The sequence below is a fragment of the Ambystoma mexicanum genome, chromosome 13 (assembly GCF_040938575.1).
Source record: "Ambystoma mexicanum isolate Mex_15411 chromosome 13, UKY_AmexF1_1, whole genome shotgun sequence".
In the NCBI taxonomy this organism is placed as follows: domain Eukaryota; kingdom Metazoa; phylum Chordata; class Amphibia; order Caudata; family Ambystomatidae; genus Ambystoma; species Ambystoma mexicanum.
The window spans coordinates 98379149-98404545 of NC_090938.1; the positions used below are offsets into that span (position 1 = coordinate 98379149).

General features: G+C 45.7%; 1 protein-coding gene across 1 annotated transcript in view; it reads right to left on the reverse strand.

The window, feature by feature from the left end:
* Positions 1-13161: 13161 nt before the first annotated feature.
* RSBN1 (round spermatid basic protein 1) overlaps positions 13162-25397 on the reverse strand; it is a 136993-nt gene continuing 124757 nt past the window's right edge. The window contains exons 4-7 of the mRNA XM_069633364.1: positions 24700-24842; positions 23906-24073; positions 23228-23336; positions 13162-14869 (exon numbers count right to left, since the gene is read on the reverse strand). Of these exons, the coding sequence (XP_069489465.1) occupies positions 14405-14869; positions 23228-23336; positions 23906-24073; positions 24700-24842 (885 nt within the window). The 3' untranslated portion in view covers positions 13162-14404. The remainder of the gene's footprint in view (positions 14870-23227; positions 23337-23905; positions 24074-24699; positions 24843-25397) is intronic.

The following is a 25397-nucleotide window of genomic DNA, read 5'->3' on the forward strand; positions in this document are numbered from 1 at the left end:
TCCTGTTGTAGGGTTTTGATTCCAGGCGTATGTCTGTGCTTGATCTTAGTGTTCTTGTCGGTTGATGTAGGCGCAGTTTTGCGCTTAGGAATTCTGCGCCTTGTTTGTGTATTGCTCTGTGCGTGATGCACATGGCTTTGAACAGTAGCCAGTGTAGTATTTTTAGCGCGGGTGTGATGTGTTCTCTTCTGGGTAGCTTGAGGAGAAGTCTGGCTGATGCATTTTGTATGCGTTGCAGTTTTTTTAGACGTCGTTCGGGCATGTATAAGCTATTGGCATAGTCTAGTCTGGACAGGATCAGAGCGATGATGGTAAGTGTTTTGTTGGTGAACGACAGGAACGGTAGGATCCTTTTTATCTGCTCGCAGGAGGAAGAAACATTTCTTGATTACTGAGTTTACTTGTGGCTCCAGGGTGAGGTTGTTATCCATCAGGACCCCCAGGTTTTTTACCGTAGATGAAGGTTCTGGTGTGGTGCCGAGCTCTCTTGGCCATAGGATGTAGTTGATGTCTCCTCCCTTTTTTGAAACAATCATTATCTCTGTTTTACCTGGGTTGATTTTGAGATGGTTGAGGTTCATCCAGTTGAATATGTCTCGAAGGCAATTCTCTAGTGGGGTGCTTTCTTCTCGGGTGTCTTGTATGTTGAAGATTATTTGCGTATCGTCGGCGTAGTTGTAGCATGTGAGGCCGTGTTTTTTGATGAGTTTGATTAATAGGTACATGTAGATGTTGAATAGAAGTGGGGAGAAGGATGACCCTTGTGGTACTCCGCACGTGGAGACTCTGGGTTTGGATTTACAAGGTTTCAACCATATTGTTTGTTCTGTTTGTTAGGAAGGATTTGATCCATAGTAGGGCAGTGTCCGTTATCCCTAGTCCTTCGAATCTCTTTATGAGGATGGCGTGGTTGACCGTGTCGAAGGCTGCAGACAGATCAAGGAGAATCAGGGCGGTGCTGTTTGAGTCTGCGTTTGTTTTTAGGTCGTCCCATAATGAGAGGAGAGTCGATTCTGTTCCTCTCATGGGTCTAAAGCCAATTTGTGCCTGGTCTAGTAGGCAGTGCTCTTCTATGAATTCTTGGGTTATTTGGTAGACGTACGTTTCTAGCAGTTTGGCTGCGTAGGGTATGTTGGAGATGGGTCTGTAGTTAGATGGGTCCTCCACGTTTCCTGTTGTGTCTTTAAGTAGTGGCTTGATGTAAGCCGTTTTGAAGGCCTGCAGTACTTTGCCTGTTGAGATTGAGAGGTTGAGGAGATTCCTGTGGTATTCCATGGGGGTTCCTTGTTTGAGAATTGTTTTGTATATGTCCGGAGGGCAAGGGTCTTCAGGAGAGCCGGATTTGTTGCTTCGGTTTACCAGTTTGACGAAAGCCTCAACTGATATTTCTGGGAAGTTTCGTAGCTTGTTTGTGTGTTCCTCGTCTGTGTCGGTGGGGTTTGAGTTGTGGATGCTCGGATTGTTTCGTATGGTGTGTTGGATGGAGGTTATTATGTTTTTGAAGTGGTCTCCGAGGTCCTCGCAGAGTTTCGTCGATGGGATTGGCGTGTTGTTGCAGGCCGGCGGGTTTTTTATTTCGTTTATGATTTGGAATAGTTCTTTTTGAGCGTTTGGTGCTCTGGTGATTCGGTTGTCGTAATGTTTCCTCTTCGCTTTTTGTATTTCCTTTTTATATGCGCAGATTAGTTGTAGGAATTTCATTTTGTTTGTAGTGGTGTTGTTGGTCCTCCATTCAGCTTCTAGTTTTCGGTTTTTCCTTTTCATGGCGTTGAGTAGTGGGGTGAACCATTTTGCTGATGTTTTCTTGCGTGATGGGGTGAAAGGCTTTTCTTTGGCGATGTCGTCAAGGGTTGTTGTGACCCAGGTATGAAGTAGGGCAACTTTTTTGTCTAGGTCTGCTTCTTCAGTTGTTGATGCTTGTGGTTTGCTTAGTTCTAGGAGCTTGGTTAGGTTGGAGTTTTTTATGGTTCTCCAGTTTCTTTCCACCACGATGGGTTGTTTTTCTTGTTGCTTTTTTGTCGGAGCGGCCGTTGTGATTATGAACGGAATAATGAGGTGGTCGCTCCATAGTATTTGAATTGGGGGTGCCGTGGTGATGAGATCCTTGTTGGCGAAGATTGCGTCAAGTGTGTGCCCTGCTGAGTGGGTTGCTCCTTTGACTAGTTGTTGCAGGTTCATGGTTGCTAGTTGGGCGGTTAATGATTTTTGTGTGGTTGTGGTTTCTTCGTCGAACCAAATGTTGAAATCTCCAAGGATGATCAGATGGTCGTGCTTGATGGCTAGGGTAGTGATTGCTTCAGTGAAGGCGTCTATGAAAGTCGCATCGTAGGTTAGTGGTCTGTATATCAGTATGAATTTCAGGTTGGTTTTGTGGTTTACTGAAAGTCGTAGTATTAGGGATTCGCATTTCTTGATGTTTATTGGGTCTTCCATTTTGATGGTCAGTTGTTCCTTGTGGATGATCGCTAGTCCCCTCCCCCCCCCCCCTCTTTTGGATTTCCTGTTTGTTTGGATGCATTTGAAGTCTTCGGGCAGGCAGTTGTTGAGGGTGATCTTGTAGTTGTCGTCTAGCCATGTTTCAGTTACAAATAGGATGTCTATGTCTCCTTCTGACAGCAGGTCGTATATTTCCGTTGAGTGTTTGGCCATTGACCTTGCGTTTATTAGGTTACAGTGGATTCTCTGGGTGAGGTTCTGTTTTGCGGTTATATGTTGTTCGATTCTGTAATTGTATGTTCGTGGAGTTTCTGCATTGATGTTGGTAGGATGAAGAACGGCGACAGCTGCTTCTTCATTGAAGCGGTCTAGTAAGTTGTTAACAGGGCTGATTAATCTTGGCGTTTCTGCTGTGATGCTACTCGGATGCTGGTTGTTGGTACTTCGCCGTGTTGTGCAGGGCGTGGTGGGAATTGGTGTTGTCCCTCTGTTCTTGTAATGTAAGGGGTAACTGGGTCGGAGCCTTCCCATTCTCTTGTTGATTGCCCCCGTCTTTTTCCGGCATCTGTCAGGAAATTCTTTGCATGTTTAGAGGTTTCCGTGTTGGGGCGTCGGTGTACCGTAGTTGTTGCGAGGTAAGGTGTGAGGTATAGGGATTTTTCTCTTGTGGATTTTGTTCCAGTCGTGTCTGCTTTAGGCGTGTTTTCTTGCGGGTTCTGTCGGTGTTGTGTGTTCGCGTCTCTTGTTGCTCAGTCTTGTTCTCTTTCTCGGCGTCCTTTTCTGGTACGGGCCATTTTCCAGTCTAGATGCAGGCGTAGTGTGGTAGTTGGTCCTCTATGCTGTGTTGTGCGGTCGCCGTGACCTTGGTTTCCTTCTCTGGGTACGCTGGGGTGTTCTCTGGCTCAGTGTTGCTTTCTGTCGGTGGGTGGGGGGTGTTTCCCAAGGGTAAACTGTTGGGGGGTTTTGGGGGGTTAGGGTGTTAGTGGTCTGTGGGTATGGAATTTAGTTGAGTTAGGTAGTGGCGGGTTTTCGGGATTAGTGGGTACTGAACTAAGCGCGGTTAGATTATTTGAGAGACCTGTATAGTGGGAGAGAGGCCTATCAGTGCAATTTAGATATACAGTGCAATTAGGAGACAGAGCCCTGCTAAATTTGGGAGACCTGTATAGCGGGAGAGAGGCCTATCAGTGCAATCTAGATATCATACAGTGCAATTAGGAGACAGAACCCCTGCTAAATTTGAGAGACCTGTATAGTGGGAGAGAGGCCTATCAGTGCAGTCCAAATATCATACAACGCAATTAGGAGACAGAACCCCTGCTATAGTGGGAGAGAGGCCTATCAGTGCAGTCCAAATATCATACAATGCAATTCGGAGACAGAACCCCTGCTAAATTTGAGAGACCTGTATAGTGGGAGAGAGGCCTATCAGTGCAGTCCAAATATCATACAATGCAATTTGGAGACAGAACCCCTGCTAAATTTGAGAGACCTGTATAGTTGGAGAGAGGCCCATCAATGCAGTCTAAGTATCATACAATGCAGTCGGCTTCTTTGCTTTGGGTTTGGTAAGTGGTTCAGGATCTGGAGCAGAGTAGTTGCTCTACTCCTGATCCAGGCCACTCCTACCTTACTGGTCCCCGTAGGTGATGGTTGACGGCCGGCCCCTGCTTCCCCTGCAGACACCGGCTGACACTCCCTGGAGTCGCCTCTGTTGGAGTCGCCCTTGGCCTCGGGGCCCTTAGCCGCTGGGGGCTGCCGGGCAGGGGGCTACCCTGGGAGGACCGGTGATGAAGGGAGGGATGGGCGGGTCAGGAGGCGGGGGGGTGGGACCAGGAAGGGGTGGGAGGCTAGACCCGGAAGGCTGAGCGGATGGCCCAATCAGACTGCAGGGCGGGCTGGGAGGCGGGAGGGCTCGAGGGGACTGGAAGAGGGAGTGGGGAGGGATGGAGGGGGAAAACACGGGGCTCGATGAGGCCTGGGGGCAGGGGGGCTCGAGGGGACAGGAAGAGAGAGTGGGGAGGGATGGAGGGAGAAACACGGGCTCAAGGGGTTCTAGGCCCACGGAATGCCCAGAAGTTAGGGTCAGCCCACGATCCTGGTCTCACACTCACCGGCAAGGCTCCCTTTGCAAACAGAGCGCGATGGCCACGGGCGGGCCGCTAGACCCGGAAGGCTGAGCGGATGGCCCAATCATTTGGGAAAAGGAAGTAGTTTATCCTGGTGGAAACAATCACTGATACCATGACCTTCCTTAACGGGTTTGTTGCAAAAAAAGTTAAGTGTCGCAAAGGAGGAATTCACAATTTTATATTTATTTATTTAAAAAAATAGTTCACAGGAAAAAGTTTTTTGCATTCCCTGGTCGTATTTTACAGAGAACTAGCATAAACATTTAAACACACTTTACAATCAGCTAAAAGCAAGTTGTTGCAGGATTAATATTAAAGTACAGATCGTTCACCAGTTGTCTTCATACATTGAAATAAAAAGCCATTAAACACATCTTGTAGATGCCAATACATACATCACATCTAGGCGGAACAACCAAATCTAATCTCCGGGGCAATTTTCCAGTGCCAGTAGTATGGGGTCCATCAATGATCGGACGCATATGGACTTGTGCATCGCCGGTCAGCAAACACGATCCAAACCAAACAGGTGGCATGCGCTTGAAATAGAACTTGGACATGCTCACTTGTATTTTAAAAAATATATATATTCTTTCAAAGCAGACCCCCAATAATTTTCTGACAATGAGAATTCCATACTTTAATATTAGATTTACATTGTATGGTCATGTCATTCTCACGTTGCCTAGTTTTGGGAGGAAAGTATTCAGCAATCTTGTGGCTGGAAGAGGACAAACTCTGGTTCTGTAGCTTTCAAACAAAAATTGGACTTCAGTGTTTATTTGCAAAGTGCAGAATTCAAAATCGATGTGCTAGTATATGAACTCCCTTTCTCCTACTATTAATTTTTCATTTATCACCCAAATCAATGTTTTTATTTTACTCTCAATACATCCTCATTGTTTGCATCCAATTGTGAACATGCCTACACACAGCTTGCTTATTCGCTTTCAGCCACTTACATGCTTCCCCCGAATTGCATTTTTGAACAAAATTGTCCCAGGGACCTTTTATAAAAAGGAAAGAAAAAAAAAAGAAAGAAAAAAGGGAATTAATTTTTTTGTAGCTTTACCGACAAATAAGCGAATGGAAATACATTTCAGCTTCTGGCTGCACTGCAATTTTGCATACCTAGCGTGTTTGTTGACTTCCAAGCTGAAATCTTAGTCCCGATAAACCGATTCTGATCTAAGAATCCCTATGGAGGGTGTGAACTCGAAATATCACCTTTAAAAGATCACTGTAAGACCATTCTAAAAGTATGACTGCTGGGAACGCTCTGGACCTCACGCTACCTACATGTAACATGGATACAATCCTGGCCTCGGTTTTATCTGCAATTAGAAAAAGGCAGAGCTTGCTCCGAAGCATCAAACATTGTAGCAGACTCCACCTCTTACCGACTAGTTGGAGGTTCATCATGACCTTCAGTGGACACCAATAGCTGAGTTAAGACAATTTTGAGGTTCAAGATAAGTACACAACGGCCAGAAGATGGACACGAACAACAATTCACTGGGCAGGAATTCTTGAAAGCCCTAAAGGCAGAGTGCAAGCAGAGGACCTGCAACTTAAACCATAGCAGTTGGTCTGAGAATCACAGATCTGTATCCGCTTTAGTGGAGCCCAAAATGTGTGTGTGACCAACTGAGATGCCAAGACTCAGATGGTTCAATCCGCAAGTCAAGCCTTGTAGTCATATGAACTCCCTCTATATAGGCAGCTTGTCCATGTCCGCTAGCAGCAGCACTCACACAGAGTAGTTCACAGGCAACACAAAGGGGTTGCTGTAGGTTCCTACGACTATTGGAAATCAATCTTTGGACAACTAATAACACAGATCTGATCTCCTACCTTTTTAAGCCCACAATACGTGATCAAGGATGTGCATTATACAAATCAGGAATTTCTTGATGTAAACTGACACAATAAAGCCCCCAAACCTGGATGTCATGAAGGTAGTACAAGTAGTCAATTAGAAAAATTGAGCCACAGGTCTACAAAAAAAGCAAACATTTGATGTGGGGGTTTTCAGAGTGTATCTAGCTATACTTAGAAACACCCAACTGGTACAGCATGAGCTAAAGCAACATAATTTATATCTTAATTGCTTTTTACGAAGGCCCGATTTTACTTGCAGTTGGTATTTACTAAATCGGCATATTTTGGAACTTGAAAATTAATTCTCTATGCAAGGACGCATGTTTAAATTAAAAAAAAAAAGAATTACTATTTGGAGGCACAGATTTGAAAAGGACTCATTTTAAGACAACGTACGCCATCGGAAATTGGAGCAAAAAATATACAACAGAATCGTACATTACAGAAATGTTGCGGATCATATGCTTGACAAATGTGCCATAAACCTGCAAGAGCGATATGCATGTCAGGAAAACATTTTTGAGAAGAAATTGACATTTCAGAGGGACCTTGAGTAGATTGTTAATGTATGGAGGCCCCATGTTGGCCTTCACAAGTGATTATTCCAAACAAAAAGATGACCACCTTCTAAGCTCTGGATCACACTGGGGTAAATATTGAATACAGTTTTAAAGGTCTGAGTCGGGAGACATTTGTTCACTTACATACATTGAAACATGTACACAAGCAGAGCATTTTGTGTTAATCCATGACTGGGGTAATCCAGCCTTTATTTTGCATCACCCCACATGCTAATGCTGAGTACAGTGTGCGGCTGGTAAACTGCACCTAGTTTCCACAGCAAGTTGCTCCTGTTAAGAAATACTTCCAGTGGATGCAATTCTTTGCACGGTCTACTTCATTCAGCCAGGGTCCCCTCCTTTTAGGAAATCGAAATCTGGGTGCTTCTCTCAGTGCGCCGTCTCCCCTAGCCCCCAGTCTTCCGTCCACACTGCTCCTGCGTTCCCCTGTGGCAAGTTACCTGCTTGTACCTCCTCGGTGTGAACCCTACCCCTCCAGTGCTTCCTGTGGTGCGCGGCTCTGGGCTATACTTTTCCTCCCCATCTTCGCAAACTGCTACTCTATCTCTTAACCTATCCCTCTCACCAAGTCTGGAAGGAAAAGGTTCAAGAGGGATATCTGGTCTCCCCATTTCCGATACCTACATCAGCGCTTCCTCCAGACAGACTAACCAAAATCCTCTTCTTTGCTCCCTCTCCAGACCTATGGACCCCTCATATGGTCTCTCCTTTCTCCTCCTCGCCCATTAATGGAGACACCCAGTGAGAGGTCCTTGTAGCCCCCTTCCAATCCATCATCAATGTCTATCTAAATGGTACCGCCTGCCTCTGCCCACTCTCGGGCCCTTCTAACGCCTCTGCTAGGTGTACCTCACTCCTTCACCTCACCCCGGAAGTCTTTAAATGTGGCAAACTAAATTACATAGCTACTCTCGCTCTGCTGCCAAACATTCTTCTGACATCTGCCACCTCCCTGAAGACCTTGACATGGATGTCCTCGCTCTCATCAAGACATGGCTCACGACCAGCTCAGTCACACGTTTTGACCCTCTACTTCCCAAGGGCTACAAGATTTCTCCAAACCCAGAACCAAGCGGCCCAGAGAGGAGTGGTCCTGATCTATCCAGAGTGGGTCCCTGCTTCTGTTATTCTGACGCAGGCCTAATCCTCCTTTGAATGCCTAATTTGCAGGCTCTCGATCTCTCCCGGCCTCTCTCTTACTGTACCCACCTATCTACAGGCCTCTAGGCCAGGTCACCCTCTTCCTCTCATAATGGGCTGACCTCACTTCTTCCCTATCAACTTCTCCTCAGAGACCTCAAAATCCACCTGGACGCTTATAATCTCTCTCCTGGGCTTTCCACAACCTATGCGACTCTCTCTCTCCCTTCTACCCTCTGGCCCGACACTCTGCCAAACACACCTTGGATTTTCTCATCTCCTCAGTCCCCCCCACCCCCCCTCTAAACCTCTTGGCACACCTCCCTCTTGGACTTGCCCGCCTTTCACCTGAAACGTCTTGCCCCTCAGGCAAAACCTACCCCAGCACTGTCACCTTCCTCCTCGGTCATTCAGCCCATGATGTGTTTGTCAGTGGACGCATTTGTCCCAACTTTATCTGCTCCTCCAACTGCTCGGCTGACTTGCATTCTGATACAGCACTCTCTAACCTGCATCCATCTCCAACACTCTGGACATCCTTGCCCCCTTGTCATGAGAATCCGTCTGAAGCCTACCTCCAAGTGCAACTCTTGGTATGACTCCGACCTTGCTGCCCTGATACACAAGTGCAGGGTGGCTGAGAGGAAGTGGGTGGGCTTCGGGCGCATCCTCTGAATAACTGGCCTGCCCCAAAGGCAATACAGACTGTCCTCTCCAAGAAGCGGGTCCATATCAAAGCCTTCGTCTTTCCCGCCTCTCACAACACTGCCAATCTCTTAATGCAAAGAGCTGGCCAATCCTACTGCAGTCTCCACTGCTCCCGTTTCCGCCCAGGCCCTCTGTATGGCTCTGGCCTCTCATTTCACCACTAAAACTCGGGACATCCTGTACTCGCTTTCCCCTTGCCTCTACCTCTCTCAGGCCCCCTTTGGCTGCCTCTCCTCTTCTTTTTTTCCTCCTCTCTGACGACCAACAACTTCTCTAGACAAGTCCGATCTATGAAAGTGTCGTCCTCCTCTGCTCTTCCAGAACCATAAAGGGCCACATTACCAGCCTTGGCCGATTTTTGCAATCACTCTTTCACCACTGGATCTCCCCTTTCTCCTCAAGCACTCTTTCGTGCACCCTCCCCTTAAAAAAATCCTTCTTCCGATTCTACATGTCTGGCAAAATATCACCTGATTTCTTTTACTCCTTTCCTGGGCAAACTCCTGGAAAAGCTGGCCATCTGCAAGCTTACCCTCCACACTGAATCTGTTGGCTGCCTACATGACCATTAGTGTGGCTTCAGAGCAGTTAGAGGCACGGAAACTGCTCTCCCAAACGCCCATGAAGATCTGCTCTCTAGCCTGGACTCCAGCTCTCCCTCCATCCTTCTCCTAGACCTATTCTCCACTTTCGACAGTCAATCATGCCACCCTGATCAACCAACTGTGCGAACCTGGGCATCACAGATCAGGCCCCGATATGGCTGACCTTCCTCCGGACTGTCCCTCCGAGGTCCAACTTGGGTCCTTTCTCTTCAACTCTCTCTCTACATGTGGTGTCCTCCAGGGCTCTATCCTCTCAACCTGGTTCTTTAATGTCTATCTGGGCCCTTTGGCCCACCCAAGCTTCACTTTCTTTTCCAACTTTGTACACTGCGGATGACTCTGCTCTCTTTCAGGCTACCCTCAGCCTGCTCTCCACCCTCGCTTGCTCATTTATTCAAGACTGTATATCCACGATTCAGGATTGGTGCACCTCCAACAATATTTGCCTTCATACCAGTAAGATGCAGCTCCTGCACATTGGGACCCCTGCTCTTGCTTTCCGCTCTCACACTCTAGTCAGCCTCCTTGGGCCTTCTACCCTTGCCTTCCTGTGAGGCAGAAAACATTGGTGTCATCTTAGACTCCACTCTCTCCTCACATCACAGACCTTGCCAAAAAGGCTCTCTCCCAGCTGCACCCCCCCTCAGAGGTATTCTACCTTTTCACTACACCCCCTTTACCCCCGAGAAGCTCAGTGTCTCTAGAGCCTTGGTCCTCTCCAGGCTGGACTACTGCAACAGCCTCTTTCTCAATCTGCCTACCTCTACTCTTCACCCCAGCAACTAATCCAGGACAGGCAGACTTGTCCTTGGCAACAAGCCAGGGACCACATCTCTCCAGCCCTGAAATCTTTTCACTGGCTCCCGGAGGCTACAAGGATCAAGTTCAAGACCCTCTGGCTTGTCAACAAGACTTTCTGGGGCCGAGGCACGCACTACATCTAACTCTCTCTTCCGAAATACCTTCCTTCTAGAGCCCTTCACTCAGCTACCTCCAACTCGGAGGGTTAGATGCTTCTCCAGGCAGAGAGTAGGTGGTGGGAGTTATATCTCTCTCCTCTGCAGGTGTCTCCCTCTGGTACAGCATCCCTGCCCCCCTCTGACTTGAGCCGGACCGCCCAAAGTTCCCCGAAGCAGCCCAAGACCCAATTTTCTCGTCTGCCTTCTCTCTCGCTCCATTGCTAACTGACCGGTCTGCTGCACTGACTGGTTGCTTGGTTCCCTCTGAGTCTCACTGGGTACCAGGCGCTTCCATGACCAGTCTTCCTTTGCACTGCCTCCTGGCATACCGTGCACTTAGGGGCTGTAAATAACTCCTTGCACATACCGAGAACCGTGTTGCCCTGTTCGCACTTCCTCTCCTTCCACATGCACTTCCACGATCCAAATGACACAAGGCCTAGTAGGATCGTTTGTCTTGTCCTCCCCATGTCTTCCCTCCCTTGTAGCGCCTAGAAACACTTGTGTACAGGCGCGTTATAAATGCCATATCATACAATGGCAATAAATACCCAGCATGTTACAGATCTCCCTCGCATAGGATTGATGGGGGGACACTAGGTCTTCTCAAAATGGTTCCTCCCTTCCGTTCACTCCAATGCAATACCGTCCAAAGCACTTTATAACATTTCAAATGCCCCATGCCCAGCATGCAATCTTCAAGAATAAGGGGAAAAGCCATTTGAGGCGTCAGTCCAGCAAGTGTAAACGAAATCATAATAGGAGGGTTTGGAGGGACTTTCAGAGGTACACATTCCTCAGAAAATAAACACCATAATCTTAACAGTAAAGTGCAACCTCAGGATGAGAAATTCGAATTGGGTAAGCGACAACTATGAGCAAATTTAAGAATAACCAAACAGATAAAAATGGCAATATTTAAGGGAATCTTTTACTAAGGTTACTAGTTAAAGTCATAAAATAGAGGTGGCGTGCACGGAGCTAAACTGCCAAATGATTTACCATCTCTGTACAGTTTATAAACCAACTGGCTTCCAAAACATACTTTCAAAATTGCAAAAGGAATTCTGGCCACATCAGCAGCCTCTATGGAAAAATTGAAAGCCGTTTGGCTTTTACCAGTAACACAGAACACTGGCAAGAACGTACGAAGGGTTCAAGCAGTGTAAAAATGAGGGTGCAAACGTATAACAAGGGTATGGTTAATGTAGTTTAAAAAATAAAAAAAAACATGCGCCGTCTGCGTTTAGCAGCCACCTAGCACCTCGATATTTTCTTAGAGCCAAGCGCATGAAGATGAACGATACTTCCCCAAAGTTGACTCGGCTAAAGTAGACGTTTGAACAGTAGGCGCTTCCCTTAGGGCCTTGGATTTTAGATCAATGATACTATGAACTCACAGAAGAAAATTAGATACCTTATAATATATTAAAATCAACTTCCAGAACCTTCAACTACAAGTGTGTTTGTTGAACTCTTTAAATACATTTAAAACCTTGTCTTTTGGGACCTAAGCTCCTATGGTTGTCAGGTCTCGAAGTCCATCCACATCCGTACCATGAAACCTCAAGGTAACTGAAATCTGTGGTTTTAGCGTAAGCGTGCAAATCTGCTCCAACTGAAGGACCCTAAAAGAGAGCCTGTCATGCATTGCTGCCACAATGGAGGGCGTGTGCAAGACCTCTACTTCGATCCAAAATAAGCAGATCTTTCCCAGGTTCACCGCCAAACTAAGAGGAGGAGGTGGCTGCTTGTTATCTGCAATCCAAAAGAAGAGCAACCAAAGAAAATTGGCAGATATATCAGCAAATATTTAACTCACAGTTTGAATCCTCCAGAACAAAAACAAATGCCTGTGTCTCCTTCTTTCATATCAAATCTCATTATTTTTGGAGTTGAATAAATTCCAAGGCGGGACGAGAACATTGAGAGTACATATGTGGCGGGAGAAGCCGTAATTTAACCGGTAATGTTAGGAAGCAGAATTCTGCATCCCACAATTAATGAGGAGGTGGTCATGTCCATCCAATTAAGCAGTTAACAATGAGGGAATATGCCCTTTGAGGGCGCATGAACATCTGCCGTAGTCGTTATATCAACACCTTGGATCCAAGGAATGCAACCTGTAGCTCTCCAGAGGTTTTGACTACAATTCCCATGAGCCCTCACCATTGAGTAAACTGGTTAAGGCTCATGGAAGTTGTAGTCCAACACATCTGGAGAGCCAAAGGATACAGACTCCTGCCCTGGATGTATCCACAGCATGTAGGGAAACAGATGGTGTTTACATGTGTATGGCTTTCAACATCCACATGATCAAACACAAAAATAAACCACTCCCCTTCTACATAACCATCTCCTTCCCCCCCCCCCCCAAACATTTAATTAAAACAACACCTTGCATTTCCCATGGTGAGCTTGATGCTCAAAGAAAGTGTAGCACATCAACATTAAATAAGGTCCCACTACGAGTGTCAGGAGCCTATAAAAAGAAAAAACTCAAAGGAGATGCGAATTGGAGTTCTAAAAAGGTGTACATCATAGACAATACTTCTTGTTCACACAAGCCAACAGTTCGATCTGCAAATTCACATATTGAACATAAAACCTCTAGCTTTAAAAGACAATACCCAGCAGTTTAGGAACATACGTGAAACAATACAGTGTCTATCTAAACACACTGGCTCCAGAGTAGGACACCCCGATAAGGAATAGACCCTTTTCCAGATAAAAAATCAACATTTAAGTTAAAGACTCACAAAGCAATATTGCACGAAGAAAAGATCTTAGAAGCCGTGTTCATAAACCCATATGAAAACAATTCATATACCAAAAAAAGAATCAGGAATTTGCTGGTCCCAGTTACAAAGGGTTTGGTTTGTGAAGGCTACAGCACAGGGTTCCCACTTCCACCCACCTCCCCTATGTGACACCGAAGACACAAATGGATCAATGGGGCATGCAGCTGAAGTCACAAGCTAGGCCTACATTGAAGTATTGTTATTATTTAAATGGTGTACGAAACAGAGAAGTCACTCATTTACAGCCTAGACGGCAGGCAAATGCACTTTGTGAATTCATTGCTCACAGGTGAAGCTTTGGAACATGATCGTATGCAAAGGGAATGCATGTGGTGTAGAATAAACACATTCGGTCCATTAAAAAGCACAGACAAGACATGGTGGTGGCACAGAACATACCAATGGCATACGAGAACGAGAGCACAAAGCAACAAACGATGAATACCAGAGGACCACAACCAACTTCCGGCCATTTGCAGTGCACTTCCTCCCTTCGTCGAGGTCTCAATTCGACTGGGGGCGGATTTAGAAAGAAATGCCAATACTCCACTATGTTAATTCGTGCTTTTATAGCATCTGCTTCAGAAAGAATATCCATTTTGAAGCAATTGAGGTTTCTAAAACATTTATGTCCTTACTCATAAAATGCTGTACAAAGTGCCAGGCAGTGCCAAATGTAGACCGACCCTCCCCAAAAAGCATTCTGTGGAAATAGTCTTTAGTGGACAGTAAAAAAAAATATTCGTCTGGATTAAAAAACTACAGGGCAAAAGTCAATGTAAGTGCTTTCCCTACCACTGTGGGTGTTCCAAGTAGATGATTTAATAAACGTTCTTTTGGACCACTGTACTGCCATAGACCCAAAAGAGTGCACGCGCTGCAGTTCCAATAATCGGTATCAGTTTTCCCACTCTGATTGCCTCATTCCTTAAAACAGAAAGAAGTGGGTGGCCTCGGCATATACACGATAATCATGCACACGGAACATTTCATAATCTGTGTAAAAAAAGATCTGCCTGGTGATGCGGGTTGTCACCTCTCCTTACAAAACCATACGCAGGCATTTCAAAATAAAAAAAATTCAAAAAAAAAAAACTTAACATAAGCCAGTTATAAAACTAGAACTTCACAGAAAATTTAAAAAGTCTTTTTAAAAAAGCTTTAGCCATGGATGTGCGCGTTACACGGGGAGATGGGGTGATCTTGCGAGTCCTCGTGCTTATTGGACGCAAGCCTGGCGAAGTGGGCGGTCTGCTCCAACAGGTGGGGCTTTGGGAAGAGTCCAGCAAGGGGTTCCGAATGAGGCAACTGGGCCAGTCCTACGGGTTCAACGGACACTGCATTCACACCTGTACATGGCATGTCCTTCCCAGACTCCACCTTCACTGGGAGATGGGACTCCAGTCCAGCACTGCTGCCCGTGGTCGGAGGCCCGGCGCCTTGCGGCTGGTACTGCTTCAGCCGAATATGCCAGGCCAGGCTGCAGACAGCAGACACAGTCTTAAACTGATGGATGACGTTTCTGGGGATGAAGTAAATGTCGTTGTCGCACAGTTGGATCCTGGCGTAACGAATGCCTTCCCGCCTCATCTGATTCAGTTTGGCTTCATCAACCCACTGTACACACTGCAAGAGAAGAAAGCTATTAAGTGACAAAACTAGGTTGATGGATAAGTGCCAGTCCAAAACGATTCCCCCTTTTTTGCTACAGATTTCATCTTTATGTGCACTAAAAATTAACTACCAGCAACAGTTTTCTTGAACAGTCCTAGTTGTGATAAGTCTAGCACAGCCTATGCATACTGCACTATGTGCACCGGTCCCCTGCAGCCCCTGCCGCACCGGTCCCCCAACCCCCCCCCCCAATGCAGCAGCCCCTGCCACACAGATTCCCCTCTACAGATTCCCCCCCTCAATACAGCCACTGCCACACAGATTACCCCCAAAGGAGCCCCTGCCACAGCCCCCCCCCCCCACCCCACCACCCCACCCCTCAATGCAGCTCCTGCATATGGCAAAGCAGGAGGAAAGGTAAAGAAAGCAATGCAGATAAAGATGGGTACTCAGAAAAGAGCAGGAACTCATTTTTCTCACAACATGTGATCCATGTGGCCTGAACGACAGTGTCGAATGGCACAAAGTGAAATGCGTATACTGTTTTACTCTGCGTTTTAAGTATTTTGGTTCACACTTTTACTTTCTGGCAGCATGCTTCTCACTTGTACTCACTGCGTACACCTGTGTTCTAACTCGACCTCAGACGTAATGAAAATGTTGGGGGTAGCAAGCTCATGTAATGTTCTCTATTTTTCCTGAACGTACATCTAATAAGTTTCGACTCAAAGGGTCGAGTCAATTCGACCGAAAACAAAAAGGATCACATTTTTTTTTTGCTTTGGTATAGGTTAAAAAAAAAAAAAAAAAAAAAAAAAAAAAAAAAAAAAATTTTCGTTCGAATTGACTCGACCCTTTTGAGTCGAAACTTTGACCTATAACCCAGCTGAGTCTGGTAATTATATCACGACCATCAGTGACCTCACTATAAATACTGAGCATCGGTTTGTTTGTTTTATTGATTTATATAGCGCACCAAACCCGGGGGTAGCTGGGCGCATTGCAGCAGAAAGTTACAACTTAACATGAACAACACACAATATCGGCAATACATACAAAGCGTGCAGCACAGAAGACAGGCATTAACAGGCAATGAGTAGAAGACCGGCATAAACAGTTAACATAATAGGACAGGCAATTAGTACAACCAGAGAGACACAGGAAGAGCATAGTACGGCACTTGCCTGGAGGCGAGGTGCTGACCTAGCTTGAACATTGGTCCTTCTCAGACAACCAAGTTATAGAATTTCTCCTGAAGTTGGGGAAGGACTTGTTTGTTTTGAGGGAGAGTGGGAGTATGTTCCAAAGCTGAGCTACCAACACCTGGAAACTACCCCCCCTTTGTTTTTTTTTTTGTATCTAGAAACTTCCAGCCAGGAAGAGTTTGCTGACCTGGTCACCCGGGATGAAGATTGTAAAACGAATTTCTCAGTTAGGTATAGTGGGGCAGCATGATTGACACATTTATGGATTAGAGACAGTTTTAAGTTGAATCTTGTCCTTGATGGGTAGCAATTTTTTCTGTCTCCTTGACTCAGAGATAGGTTCTCTTCTTGATATGTTCAGGCTGTGGTATTGACTTGTATGCGTAGGTTAAGTGCCGAGTCTAGGTAAAAGCCTAGCGTTTTTACCTGTTTAATGTTGTTCCCATCGATATTTAAAGGTGGCATATTCGTTACTAAGTTTGTTCAAGTTGGCTGGGGAACCTAGAATCAAAAGTTCCGTTTTATCATCATTCAGGCAGAGGCCAGGGGTGGCCATCCAAGTTTGACTGATTAGATACATTTTATTCACTAGCACTACATCGGTGTCAGTTTCCAGTGAGCTATAGGAGAATCTGGGTGTCATATGCATAATTCATGTGGGTGACACCCAGATCGAACAGGGGCTTCATGAAAATGTTATACATAGTCGGTGACACGCAGGAGCCTTAGGGTACTCCACATGTTATTGGTATCGGGTCGGCTGCCACCGAAGCGGAGAAGACTCTCATGGTCCTATTGTTTACAAATGAGCAGATCCATGCTATTGTGTCCTGGGACAAATGGGCTGCTGTGGAGAGGCGATTGCATAGCAATTTTTGGTCAACCAAGTCAAAAGCAGCCGATAGATCCAACAGTAGAAGCAAAGCGGGTTTCCCCTTGTGTTTCATCAATCGGGGTCTTTAGATCAATCAACACCGTTTCGGTGCCATGTTGAGGCCTTAAGCCAGATTGTCGAATCCCTAAGGTATGAAACCCTGTCTAGTATCTTCAGAAGGAAGGGACTGTTGTGATGGACCTGTAATTAGTACGGATAGAGGGGTCCAAAGACCCATGACTCCTTTAGGTTCCTAGGGACGGTGGCGGATAAAAAAAAAAGAAAATTAAAAAATATTTTTTTTTAAAAGGCACTGATTAATTTAGAGCTGAAGGGTGCCAGGTCTCTGGCGGCATCATAGATTATCTGGGCGGGGCAACTATCTCCCTGGCATCTTGAGATAAGCAATGATTTTTTGAACTTCTGGGATTGTGACTGAGAGTGAAATCTTGGAGGTTTAGTGGAATGCTCTTGGGTTCTGTGAACGGTACCTCTATTGGATAGGGTCAATCTTTTGTCAGCTATTTTGTTTTGGAGAGTGGCAATTTTGTTACAGTATTCTGGAAGTTGTTACACCAGAGTTTATCCTTTAAGCAGGTGTCAGTTGAGGGCTGGGGGCCTCCATTTCTCTGAGGATAACAAAGAGCTCTTTTGGACCTAGCTTGGTTAATTCTGTTGTAGGTGTCGCGCTTAGTACGTAGTATCTCTTTATATTTGGCTGAGATATTCAGCAGGTTAGTTTTATTCTCTGCAGAAGGGAGGTGTTTCCACAGGACTTCCAATTTTCTTTTTTCAGCTCGCATGGCTTTTAGCTGAGGTTTGAACCATGAGTTCTGGTGAGCTCTAGGTTTGCCTTTGCATATTTTAAGTGGGGCAGTAATGTCTAGGGCTTTAGTCATCGTTGAGTTGTATACATCTACTAGTGTTCCTGGATCAGCAGTGACCTCCATGGAGTAAAGGGTAGGATTACATGTGGTAAGATAGTGTCCACAGTAATGTTCCGTTTGTTCCTAGTACGGAGTGGAGGCACTGTTAGGTTGGTCTTATTTGTAGATATTGGCTAAGAGGGTGAAGGACAGAAGATAGTCATCTGTCCAGGAATGTGGTATAATTGACATGATTGCAGTTTTGATCAACCACCCAATCTATGGTTCTATCTTTATATAAGAGTAGGCTGAGTAACTTTGAATAAAGCGATATTCGGTAAGGGTATTAGATACTGCTAGTGCTTGGTAGTCAGAGTGATTGAGTCCTACAATAAAATCTCCAAACATTAATATTTGAGAAGAGGCTTTAGTGTCATGTTAAAGGTATTTGTACCGCGCACCGTCACCATCGGAAGTGGTCCCCAGGCGCTCTGGCGGATCTGTAAATGATAAGGTGGGGTGGGTTAGTAAGGTGAAGAGGGAGTAGGATAGTGAGAGGAGAGGTGTTCTGTTGGCAGCTTCAACTCGGTATACACCAGATGCTGGGCTTTGGTGCGCGTATCGGGTCTGTGATAGGCCGCGTGTGCTGTTGGTCCGGCTTATGTGTTGTTGCAGTGCTGTGAAGTGCGTGCGGCTTGTTGTGCGAGAGCTGGTTGTGTTAGTTTGAGTGAGATAAGTATGCAGCGTTTGAGCTTATATTGGTTAGTGGATTACCTGACCTTTGACGTGATAGCCTTTGCAGTTCTGTCCCAGTGTGGCACCAGTTGACCCCCACAACTCTATCTGGATGCGGTGCGGGCCAATGTCCAGAATTGTATCTGGGTGTGGGCAAGCCAACATTATCCAATAATAGTGTCAGAATGTCTTCCTCGAAGGTACCCATGGGCCCAGGAGGTCTATAGATTAGGTGAACAGTTAAGTTACGGGAGTTGGAGATAGGTATTTTAGCAGTGAGTTTCACAGGATGCGAATGTTGGCGAGATGGCTATTCTTAAGTCTAAGTTGGCCTTAGTAATGATTGCAATCCCGCCACCTCTAGAGTTTACTCTGCCTGCTCTTATGATAGTGTAGCTATCTGGTACTGCAAGTAGGAGTGAAGGGCCAGCTGCAGCGTGAACCAGGATTCCGTTATGTCTAAGAATGATAAATTATTTATATGGCGCCTTAATCCAAAGTGCTTTACAAAGCACATATTTACATACAATATCACCCAACCGAAATTGGTACTCATTTATCGACCTCGGAAGGATGAAAGGCTGAGTTGGCCTTGCCGGGATTCGAACCTGCGACCGGCAGATCACGCTCAGCTAGGTCGGCAATGCCAGTCACGTGTGCCAGCATTGATATAGCATTAAGGCACCTTTAATGGTTTGTGTAATGGCGTTCGTGGGATTGACATTCAGTTTTTTGCTGTTGTTGTCTGTAGTTTTAGGCATATAATTATTACGTGCAACTCTGTTTTTGTTTAAGGCAGTGATTTTAGAACTGTGCTTATTCCTAGTAGATGGTGGATTTATTTGGAGTGGGGTATTGAGTGAAAGCTCATGCGCATCTCAGTAGTCGGGAGCGGAGTCTGTTATTTCTAACTCTAGTGGTGCAAGGTTTGTTAGGTTGGATAAATGGACAGTTAATGTGTTGGATAGAGGGTAGAAGAAGGTCAGGACCTCTACAGCTAGTGTGAGCTTTGCTGGAGGACTTGGTCTCTAGTTGTAATTTGGGTAAGAACTTAGTAGACCTTATTGTTATGTCCAAATGGTCGTATTTGAGCGAAGGCAAGAATGATGTGGGTTTGATCGCAGGTAAAGACTGTGTAGGATTCGACATGGCTAGATACTGATGGTTTTTATGCGTTGAGTATGCAGCTTTAGGTTGCTGGTTAGTCACCAGAAAGGAACCCATCACAAGTATCAGTAATGTTACAAGGGCATAATTAGTACAAGTAATGTGCCAGTGTGATTGTTTGTGTGCGATTGGCTAGGACGTACTGGATCAAGGTGTTTAATCATAACAGAAACAAAGTGATATCATGCTTTGCAACATTTGAGTGAGACAGATCCTTATGTAGAGGCAGTACCTTAGGCGCCAGGTAATGTAGGTGCCAGGTATTGTTATAGGCCCTAGGGCGGCCGAGGCTAATACACAAGTAATGACATGGGTATAGTATATGGCGTCAGACAAATGCATATGAGACAGGGCCTCTATATGGCATACTATGTAGTGTCAGACATCTTCGTATGAGACAGGCCTCACTGGCATGCAAGTATAGATACAGGTTACAATTGGCGGCAATGCAGTGATACGTACAGTCAAGTGTTTAGTGTTTGTGGAGTCGGCCGGGCCTACTCGTGGATAGTAATAAGGAGCACACAGACGTGTTTAGCACGTGGATCAGGCCTCAGATGGCAAGGAGAGACACACACCGCCATGATCCTGCGATACGCGCAGACAGCGTTTACTGGTAGAGTAGTTACAGCACCAAACTTAAGACAACGTGAGGCATACCAAGGCAGAATGTCATAATACCGGTAGTGCAGTAAGATCAACATTATGGTAACTGCTTACCCAGGCATGCGGCAGAAGTAAGGCACAGTCAGGAGTACCTGCACAGTCTGCAACATGTGAGTGGAAACATTGTCTCCGTCTCATACGGCAAGGGGACAAACGTAATGCAAACAGCTGTGAAACTGTGGGGATTAGGAAGCACACACTACAATTTAACAGGCTGGAGGCCCCGATTAGCGGAAGTTCGTGGCACATTAGAACATGCCTGGGTGCTTCTTACCCTGCAAGTAACGATAGGTGGAGGGGCAGGCAGCGTGCCTGGCCCCTTGTCTCCGCCTCTGCTCAACAGGCACCTTTGTTGAGGCACCTTAGCTGGAGATGCCGGCTTCTGCCTAACGGCCACCTAATTGGTGCTAAATGCGGACTGCAAACCAATCAGGTTGATCCCACGGGCTGCAGCGAGTCGAGGAGGGGCTGGTAGTAGATGAGGAGAATCAGCCGCCATATTTGCGTGTGAATTGCCACATGCCCAGTAATGGCAGTGGCTGCTAAATGCAGGAATAAGGCTCTGCATGGTACAACAGGCCAGATGAGCCCATGTAATTAGTGCAGATGCGAGATTACACAATGACAAAAGTTGGAAGAGATGCTCCGATGGCGCGGGGTCTCGGCGAGGCTAGAGGTGCTCAAAATTACCCCTGGGCTTACCTAGGAGGTAATGGGACCTGGATGGAGCAAGGGGCTGCTCCTACAGCGGTCCTCGGCAGGCAGCCTTCCTTGGATGAGGTCTTCGGGAGCTACCTGCTATTTAAATTATATAAATCACGAATTCCACGATGGCCGTTACATACACATGACAGTAGCGCATTCGGGACTGTGGTGTAAGGCTTGCGCCACCATTGGACAATGTGATCACGTGATTGCGACCTCCGCAGCATGTCGGGTCTTGGGGACTGGCAAGAGCGCATGTATACCGCTTACTACAGTGACGTGTGGTTACAGCAAACGCGAGCCGCTGAAGTCAAGTTCTTACCAGAGCACGGCCCGGAGGCCCTGGATGGCACTAATAACGAAACAGCAATACAATCTGACCTTTTGACCACAGCGGTGTACATATAGAAGTGGGCTGTTTCGACTCGCTCTAGCATGTAGTGGTATTGACTTCCAACCTGATGTGTTGCAGGGCCAGTTAATTCTGAGCATTAAAACTATTAGATGCTGACTGAGAACTAAGTACCCAACGTGATGAAAAACGACCCAAAATGAATGTATGGACCATGAAGCCACTACTCCTGATATAGTTTCAGTCGGTTAAAGGGCCGTATTGCGGATCACAAAATGGTGTCGTGAACTCATGGCTTTAGGCGCACTAAACTCATACGATTCCTTTCTAGATTAATCTTGCCACTTATTTTGATTGGATGCAGAGTCCGAACAAACAAACCAGAAATGTGGACCAAATAATCCAAATAAGAGGTTTTTTTTTTATTAGCTGTCGGAAGCATCCTGCTCACAGGCTACACCGAATAAAGATAAGGGTCTAGACTGTGAAACCCTTAATGGTGTAGTAGATCAGCATTAGCCGAAGCTACACGCACCGAATTGTGATGCTTACAAAAACGCAGTGATGCATATACAGTGGATTTAAATCCAGTCTTTTTTTGTTGAAATGTGCCTCAAATTGGCAATTATGGTTCATGTTGGAGTGCCAGAAACACAAATATAGCCCCTGAAGAAGTTCCTTGATTCATTCTATTAAGGAATGAAACATGTAGGGCAATATTAATAGAGAAACAAGTCCTTGTTTGGAGAATTGGTGCTAATTATTATATCACTCAGGGTTGCGGGTGTACAGTTTTGCACTTTAGTAGCATATTGCACTTGACGAGTTTTGGTATTGCAAATTTGGCTTTTATTGTCATAATTATGTGGAAAGTTGTGTCAAAGCATTGTTATCTGGCAAGGTGAGCCAGAAGAAACCGATCTATAGTAAATAATTGATTGTTGAACATTAAGAAATTAAATTCTAAATATTAGTTTGCATTAGCACCATAGGAGGTTTTTGGTTTAATGACAAAAAGGTCAGACACCTGCAGATTTGTTATTCACTATTTGTTGGCAGGATAGGCCCGATTGCTGGGGTGGGGGGAGGGGAGGGTATGTTGCCACATATGGGGAGCCCCAGCTATACATCTGCTGGTACAGCCAAGACTGGGCTTGTGGATGCAGTGAATAGTACCATACAGTAAACTGCTCTGTATTATCCTTAAAATATGGACATTATAGAGCCTAACTTAGCTAGTTACAGAGGCTTTAATAGCTCAGGTACAAAGTTAACCCCATTTTAACCCTATTTATTTAGGTCATATTTAATGGCCAGTCAAGCCTGCTATAATATAAAATAAGTACTTGGACAGCAAGCTCAGATGCCAATACAGTCAAACTGCAAAAGTTAAATGTGCTCCGAAGGGGTCAGACTCTGAATACATTCAGGTTTCAAATTAAACAAAGTTTCAAGGCTAAAGTGGCTGCCGAGCAATTGCACTCTGGAGAACCATCTGAATTAAAATCACCCCTTTCTATTTCCATGGTGACAGTGGAGACTATAGGTGAGAGACGGGGGCGTGGCCAAGTTAAAAAGGAGGAAGCTGCATGGAGAACAGGGAAAGGGAACAGCTGCTGAGAAAAAGCAGGGAAGTGAAGAGATGACAGATGAGTGCAGTGTCACAGCAGGTGGTGTGAAGCTCTGCAATCAGCAGGTTTTGTACAGATTCTAAGCCAACAGATTGGTGGCGCCCACCTCCCAGGTGCTAACCACCATTGGCATTCATTATTTCACAGCAGTGTTTGAACAGTGCCATACCTGCGACACGGGCGGTTCATGAAGGTCCAACTGTAACCTTTGTACTACATCGGAAAAATCCTCAGCGTGGAAGCATATCACATCTTTGGTTATGCGCGGTCGATCACTCCTTCAAAAGAAAGCTCCTATTAAAAATCTAAGCAAGATGAATATGCCAGCACTTACTTTGACATCAATGTACCAATAACATTTTATCTCAACACTGGATGTATGCAATCCTGGGTGTGTACGCAAACTGTTGTGGACGCGTTTCCACGGAAGTGTAAGCCATTCAGATGAGGATTTGAAAAAATGCCAAATGCTAGAAGGAAGTAGTCCATAAAATAGCATGCCTCCCCCCTCCCTGCACATACAACCAGCTGCAACTGGTTCACTTGCTAGGCCACTCTTAAAATGTGTTTACAATCAGTTGCATGCATTTCAGTGATGCACTTGGTAACAAAAAGCACCCACCTGGGCTGATCACTGTGGTATCTACTGCAACAAAAGGATCTGGAACATCAACACAATTGGAACACACCATAAAATGTTAAAGATGTTTATCTGCAACACCGATTTGTAATTATTGCAGGATTTATGCATCCCTTGTGCAGGAAAGCCAGCTTTGCTGTAGATTATTGCTAAAAAGAGCACCCAGGAGTGCGAGCCAATGTGACATTATCAACGTTGTTGACCTACCATTCACCAAACTGTACGGCTTTAAGAACCCCAACAGCAGCCGTACTCTCCCAATCAAAGCCCTGTCCCACATGGTCTGCATGAGCCCTCGTCCGGTCTTCGAAGAGAAGCTCCCTGGGCTCACTTGTGCGCGGTAGGTATTGAAGGTTCTTGATCTCATTCATTGACCTGTGACCAAGAGAATTGAATTAATATCTTGATGAGGCTTCCAACGCTTGATCCTAAAATGCTATCTACAAGGCTGTCACCCTGAAGTCACCAGGCTAGCCCACTGAAAGGCTCTGCATCTCTAGAGGCCTTCAATCCCCCGAAGTAAAGCCATGCACAGACTAACTCTGGCGTCGCAGGAAGGAAAAAAGGAGAAGGAGAAGACAGGCCTTCTCTGCCTATGCCCCAAGATTCCGGAACCTTCTACTCAACACCACACTCTGCCCCTTACTTCTACATTTTTGGAAGAAGTTCAAGAGCCTCCTCTTCAAGGAATGGCTCATCCCCAACACCTACGTCCACACACATTGCACTAAACCTGCGACGGAGTGATCTGCTCCCTCGTTTCCTCCACCAATTGCTTGTAGATTTCTTGCTGCCAAATTGCCCACCCCCTCACTGTTCGCGCCCCTTCCCTTGTAGATCTGCCTCCTAACCTGTCCTACTTTTGATCTGCAAAGTGCTCTGTTGCTTCCTGAAGCTAGGTCTGCGGGCAATCAGCACCTTAATAATAATAAAGAGCCACGGCTACCTTCAGAATAATTTTACAGCAATTCTTTTTAAGCACTACAGTCAGAACTACGTACCGGCGACGTTTGAATGGAGACTTTGGCATGTCTGCTGTCGGAATCATCTGCTCTCCAGGCCTAACCCACATTATAGGACCATCGTCACTTTGCGATCTGCACTTGAGTCGGAGAGTAGAGAGGGTTCCCCAAGGCAAAGTCATCTGAAACCAAAGGAAAACAGTGAAAATAGTCACCAAGCTTCTAAAGCAGAGTTCCTTCATTGATACCAGCAAAAGTGTCAGCATGGGTTATGAATAAACCATTCAAGGAATTCATGAACTGCTTACAAGACCAGGCCATAAGAATGGCGGCACCTAATGTGACTAGCAACATGTAGGGGCTTCCTAGACGTCCACAAACCAATGTGCTTGGAAGCAGGATAAGAGGTGCTGCTATTCAATTCTGCCATTAAAATTTGCTTAGTCCATGGAAAACCAGGGAATGTTCTTTTAATTCAGCAGTTAAAAGCACCGGCCACGGGAGGATTGAAGAGAAAACATTTTCTTTTTGGAAGCACATAAGTAAGCTAAAGTAGATTGCTATAAAAAAAAGAAAATGATATATATATATATATACACACAAAGAAGAAAAAAAAAACTTTGTTAAACTGACGTTATGGTTCCAAGTACTGAAAAACCCCTGAAATTCGCTGGTTATGGTAAGCTAAGCAACCATAACTCGTGCCACCACCGTGCACTGCTAAGACTAACACCCAG